General features: G+C 47.0%; 1 protein-coding gene across 1 annotated transcript in view; it reads left to right on the top strand.

Annotated features, from left to right (window-relative positions):
* Positions 1–736: 736 nt before the first annotated feature.
* Positions 737–6,000, top strand: part of FRMD7 (FERM domain containing 7) — a 41,206-nt gene continuing 35,942 nt past the window's right edge. Inside the window, exon 1 of the mRNA XM_043973878.1 lies at positions 737–808. Coding sequence (XP_043829813.1) covers positions 752–808 — 57 coding nt within the window. The 5' untranslated portion in view covers positions 737–751. The remainder of the gene's footprint in view (positions 809–6,000) is intronic.

Raw genomic sequence — 6,000 nt, 5'->3', positions numbered from 1 at the left:
TAAGTGTTTATTATGTGTATTTCTGGTCAAGGGCCAACTGCCTCATTTTATTTTATTTTTATGTTTGTTTTTTGGTTTTTTTGCGGGGCAATGAGGCTTAAGTGACTTGTCCAGGGTCACACAGCTAGTAAGTGTCAAGTGTCTGAGGCCATATTTGAACTCAGGTCCTCCTGAATCCAGGACCGGTGCTCTATCCTGCCTCATTTTATAGATGGTAAACTAAGGCCTTGACCAAGGAAGGGACTTGCCTAAGGTCAGCCAGCTAGGGAGTGGCAGAGTAGTTTCCTAGCCACTGTACCATTCCGCTTCTCCATCCAAGCCCTTCATTTTCTATAGAGAAGAAAAGCTTGTATGCCCAGTTCTCCTGGGATACCTTCCAGGGTAGAATTCTGAAATCAAGGAGCTGCCCTATGGCTTGCAAATCGTCTTTTCCAAAGCTCCTTCTCATGCTGAGATTGCTTTAAGGAAGCACTCGGCATCCCAGCAAGGAATGCTTTCCCCTTTGTCTGCCATGTAAATCTAGGGGGCTGCCCTAGTGAGCGGGGTTATTTCTGGCACGGCCTCCTTTGGCGTACATCACTTCAGCCCAACTGGATTGTGCCCTGTGCCAGGGGCGGTTTCTTTATCAAGCTTCATCCAGCTGCGAGAGGGAAGCCGAAGTGAAGACTGGCTGCAGAGCGAGAAGCCCCTTTTACTTGGTACCTTTGCTTGGCAGCCCCAAGGCTGTTGGCAGCCCCCTGCCTCGGCGACAATGCTGCACTTGCGAGTCCAGTTCCTGGATGATTCCCAGAAGATTTTCATGGTAGATGTAAGTGGCAGTCCCCTTATTGTCCTTCTTGTATCAGGCATGATCTATTGGCCAGTTGTCTACTTTACCTTCACTAGCCAACCCAAGAGGGGATCTGATTGTTGTCCCCAGGAAACCTCATCTAAACATGGTTCTTTTTCCCTTTGGGAAAAGGGAGGTTTTATTTAATTTTCAAATGGACTTGGGGCATTTTTCTCTGAAATTCTCAAAAGCAAGTACTTTTTCCATGAACAAAGAGTAGTCTTTGAGGCATGCTTACCACTTGTGAGCAGGAGCTGTTCCATTGTGGAATGGGGACCCTGCCATGGCGAGGTAGTGAGTTGACCATCACTGGAAATCTTTAAGCAAAGACTGGATGGTCACTTGTATGGGGCTGCCATAGGGGGGTGTCTTGTTCTGGCAGAAGTTGGGGCTAGGCTGGCCTCCAAGACCCCTTTCAGCCTGGAGACTCTGTGCTCGAATGGAGTTACCTGTTTGAGCTGAGCATCCAAGGGGGAAGGGCTAGAATTCTCATTGAAATCCGTTTTGTCTTTGTCTAAGCACTTGTTTGTGCTCTAGACTGATGACAACACTTGGTTCATCCAAAGGAGAAGCCATTTCTAGACTCCTCTCCCTGGGGAAAGGTAATCAAAAGAGGAGAACACGAGGAAAGTATGCCGTGGATGGGGAGTTTTAAGGAGGAAAAAACCCAGGAGGAAGGTTCAGGTTGTACTTAGCTTTATCTAGTGCTGTGATTCTAGACTTGGTACTTAATTTCAAACTCCAAGCTGGGTCCGTTCAGTCCAGTAGCTTCTCTTAACAAAAATGATGGGTCCATCTTTGAGACAATTTGTGCCTTTCCAGGTGTCATTTCCCAGTATCGTCAGGAAGGGGACATTGCTATGTTCTAGCAGTATTTATTTTAGCCTAGCTTGTGATTTCTCTCTGAGGTTGATGGTTCCTAATTGAAATGATAGTTATCAGAAGGATAATTTGAAAAAGTCCCAAGATTTCCCAGGATTCCTACAAAAGGTGTGTTTTATTTCTAAAGCATAAACTCACACCTCTACCAGAGGCCCATCTTACAGGTCAGCTGTGTGGGTGATCCCCTTTTAAAGTGTGCTTCATGTGTTTCTGGTACGATGCCTGTGGTTCCAGGCCTGCCATTTCTCCGTCTCTTCATTGTTTTTATGTGGAAAGACGTCTGGAAAGCCACAAACCTGAACGTTTTCACAGCAAACAACTCCTGTCATCAGGCCGAGGCATTTCCTATTCTTTCTGGGAACGTCATTAAAAAGAAAGGGAAGTGTGGAGGCTGGGAGTGCCGAGGGGGGAACAGCCTTTTAAGTATGGAAAGGTGGTGGGGGAGAGGGGGGAGGCTGAGAGGGAGACCAGCTTTTTAAGTAGTTTATCCATTTACTGGCTGTGACTTGGTCCTGTCTGCCAGGCCCTGAATCAGCGACCTCCACATTCAGAAAGACCTGCTCTAGGCTAAATTTTGAATAGACGTGTCAGGCAGCTCAAAGCTCATCTTTTGACAAGAACTGACAAGGAAGCCTGTTGAACAGGAGACATTAGGAGCCCATTAATGGGGAAGCTCCCGGTATGGGAACTTGTGGGAAAAGTCACCCATTTCTGTTGCTCTTGATTTGCTCCAGCTCTTGGCTTCAAGTCAGCTGTCCTCTTGAAAATGGTGAGGTTTGCTGTTATTTTGGGGTATAATGGGAGAGGCTTGATACCCAGCAATTGGGGTGTCAACGCAGCTGAGCCTGCTGGCGTTGTGGGAAGTCAGGCTGTAAGTAGTAATCGCAGTGTTTCGAAGAGTGGGATTCTTATTGCAGAGCTGGGTGTTGCCCTAGTGGGGCGGCGGAGGGGGGGGGGCATGAAAACGAAGCATCTTTTTAAGTTGCCCAACCATGGAAAGGACTCTAATAAAGTGACGTTAAGAGTGTATATTTCTATAGCTCTCAAAGGTTCTAAAAGCTCTTTTGCACATTCTTTTTTTCCATTGGCTCCTCCCTATGACAACCCATTTTATAGATGAGGAAACTGAGGCTCAGAAAGGTTGAGAGCCCCCTTGTCATGGGAAACATTCAAGCAGAGGCTCAGCCACACTGGGATTCTCAGAAAGGCAGTATGGCTCAATGGAAAGAACATTGGTCTTGGCAAGCAAGAGCCCCACACTTGAATTTTGGCCCTGACACCGACTGTTGGTGAGAATCCCAGTGTGGCTGAGCTGGTCTTCAGAGATTTAGCCCAGCATGCCCTCCAGGGCACTTGGAGCAGGTATGTGGAAAAAGCCTCTGCTTGAATGCTTCCCATGACAAGGGAGCCCACTACTACCTCAGACAATGTAGGAGACCAAGCAGTACATTTAAGAGTAAGGAGACTGGGCTAGAATCCTGCCTCAGATATCTAATAGTGTAGCTGTAGGGCTCTCACCCTGACTGCAGGGAGGAAGTCCTAGGTCCTTAAGATATTGAAGGGGAATTTGGTGGTCTCAGCAGCATGGGAGGATGAAGGGCTTCCTCCCAAGGAGACCCCCAGGCCAGCTCTTAGCAGTGCAAAGCTATTATCCAGAGCTTTTATTTTAGTGGCTAGGTCTCCTGAATGGCCCAGAACCCCCCTCCTCTTGGGTGCAATCAACATGTATTTCTTAAGCACCTACTGTGTGTGCCAGGCACTGGGCTAGAGGCCGAGGAGAACGGGGAAATTGAGCTTGGATTCTAATGGGGGAGATAAATATGTGTACAATATACAGCAAGTCCATCCAGAGAGGTCCACAAAGCAGTTCAAGAAAAGGCTGTTTGGAAGGCAGGGCTCCTAGCAGCCAGGGAGCCAGGAAAGGTTTCTTGTAGACAATGGTGCCTCAGCTGCATCTTAGAGGTAGAGGAGGGGCCTGGGGAACAGCCAGGATAAAGGTAGAGGGATGGGAGATGGGGTGTCATGAGTGAGGAACAGAGAGAAGGCCTGTTTGGCTGGATTAGTGTGTGGGAGGAGGAACGCTGTCTAAGGAGGCTCGAAAGGTAGGTTGGGACGAGATGATAGAGGGCTTGAGAGACTCAACAGAGGAGTTGATCTTTTATCTTTGAGGCAGCCAGAAGCCACTGGAATTGATTGAGTAGGGGAGTGACAAAGACAGAAGTATTTCCATCAGCCCCTCTTTTGACTCAGATGTACCAGTCAGGCTGTGGGCTCAAAGCAATAATCACGATGTGGGTACTTGACTGAGCATTGAGAGAGGAGCAAACCTTTGTTTGCTACATAAAAAGTAAAGGAGAAAGGTGCAAACCAGGCACTGGGAGGGTGTAAACAGCTAGAAGATAGTCAGTGGCCCTTGGGTTGGGCTTCAGCCTTTTAGTACAGGTTGCTAATGATTTGTAATCCTCCCCATTTCCGTGGAAATTCCCCTGCCTCTGCGGATTCAAATGTGCCTCTCCCCTATTCCCTGAGTGGTTGAGGGGAAGAGGGACCAGGAGGAGTTGTGCTGTGTAGCAGTATGAGCCTGATCAAGGCAAAGGCCCCACTCACTACACACTAGCTATAGCTTGGGGCAGAGGGGGGAGGGGGAGGGGGGAGGCGGGAGGCGGGGAGAGAGAGTAAGTGCACAGGCCTGGGAATTGGGAAACCTGAAATCTAGTAGAACCCACTCTGCTACCAAATAAGTGTGTGACCTTGGACAAATTCCCTATCCTCTCTGAGTCCTCTGTAAGATGGGAGATCTGAGAAGGCCTGAAGACACCTAGTCTAACTTGCTCCCTTTACAGATGAGCAAACTGAGGTAGGTCCAGAGAGGGGAAGGGACTTTTCCAAAGTCACATAGTAACTGACTCATGCCTCCTGACTCCTAGTCTACCCACCATTCTTCTCTACCTTGATAATTAAGGGATCTGGTATGGAAGGGACCGAGATTGCTCTGTGAATTGATGACACAGTCTTGGGAAATGAGTCTAAAAGGAGATGTAGCTGAATAGCACAGGGCCACCCTGGATTGCGGGAGTCAGGAAGACCTGAATTCAAATCCTGCCTCACACTAGGTAGCTGTGTGACCCTAAGCAAGTCATTTAACCTTTGCGTGCCTCAGTTTCCTCATCTGTAAAAGGGGGATGATAATAATAGCACCTCTCTCGCAGGGTCATTGTGAGGATCAAATAAGATAATATATGGAAAGTGCCTTGTAAACTTTAAGGTGCTATATAAATGCTAGCTCTTATGTAGGTGTGACTAATAACTAATCAAGCATTTATTAAGCACCTACAGTGTCAACCATTAAGGGTACAAATATAACGAATGAAACTGTTCCTACTTGTAAGTAGCTTATATTTGCACAGAGAAGACAAGTCCATATATAAACATAGACAGAAGAAATTGAAATAAAATGACAAACACTAAGTCATTGAATACTTGGTAGTTCAGGAGAGAGGACACTGGCAATCAAAAGAGGAAGGGAAAGATTCAGAAAGGCTTCCTGGAGAAAGTGGTGATTGAAAGAAGAGAGTGATCATAAGCAGAGGTGAGGAGGGAGTATATTACAGATAGGGAGAATGGTCAATGCAATGGCATATCGATGAGAGATGGAATGTTGTGTTTGGGTATGGGCGTAAGAGAGGAAGCCAGTTTTACAAGATCTCAGACAAATGTCCAGCAAAGTAGGAAATACAGTTTGGAGCCAGGTTGTAAAGAACTTATAAACTAAATAGGTTATATTTTATCTTAGAGGTAGTAATAGGGAGCCATTGAAGTTTATTGCATAGGGGAGTGACATGATCGCATCTGCCCATGAGGAAAATAACTTTGGCAGGAATATGTAGGATGGACTGGATGATGAGGTGACAAAAGAGATGGAGAGAGAGCAGTCAGGCAGATGGGAACAGGCCCAGGAGAGAGTAGTCTCCTAAAGACCCAGAGAAGAGAGGAAGAGCAGGTCACCACCAGTGACAGACAGATGGAGCACCCATGTTGGGAAGGATAAGGACTGGGAAGAGCTCATCAGGCTTGGTGATTAAAAGATCAATGGTGATTGGGGAGAGCACAGTAGAGTCTAATTTAAGGTTTTTTGGTTTTTTTCCCCAAAGATGGAGGAGATCGACTAGGTCGTGTTTGGACAGTAGGGAAGGAACCCATAGATAGAAGCTGAAAAGGGTGATGATTGAGGATCATGCAATCTGCGAGGTGTGTAAATGTCTGTGTAGAGGGGTTGGCAGATACTGGGG

Source organism: Dromiciops gliroides, chromosome X, assembly GCF_019393635.1.
Source record: "Dromiciops gliroides isolate mDroGli1 chromosome X, mDroGli1.pri, whole genome shotgun sequence".
NCBI classification, from domain to species: domain Eukaryota; kingdom Metazoa; phylum Chordata; class Mammalia; order Microbiotheria; family Microbiotheriidae; genus Dromiciops; species Dromiciops gliroides.
This window is presented reverse-complemented; position numbering and strand designations above follow the sequence as displayed.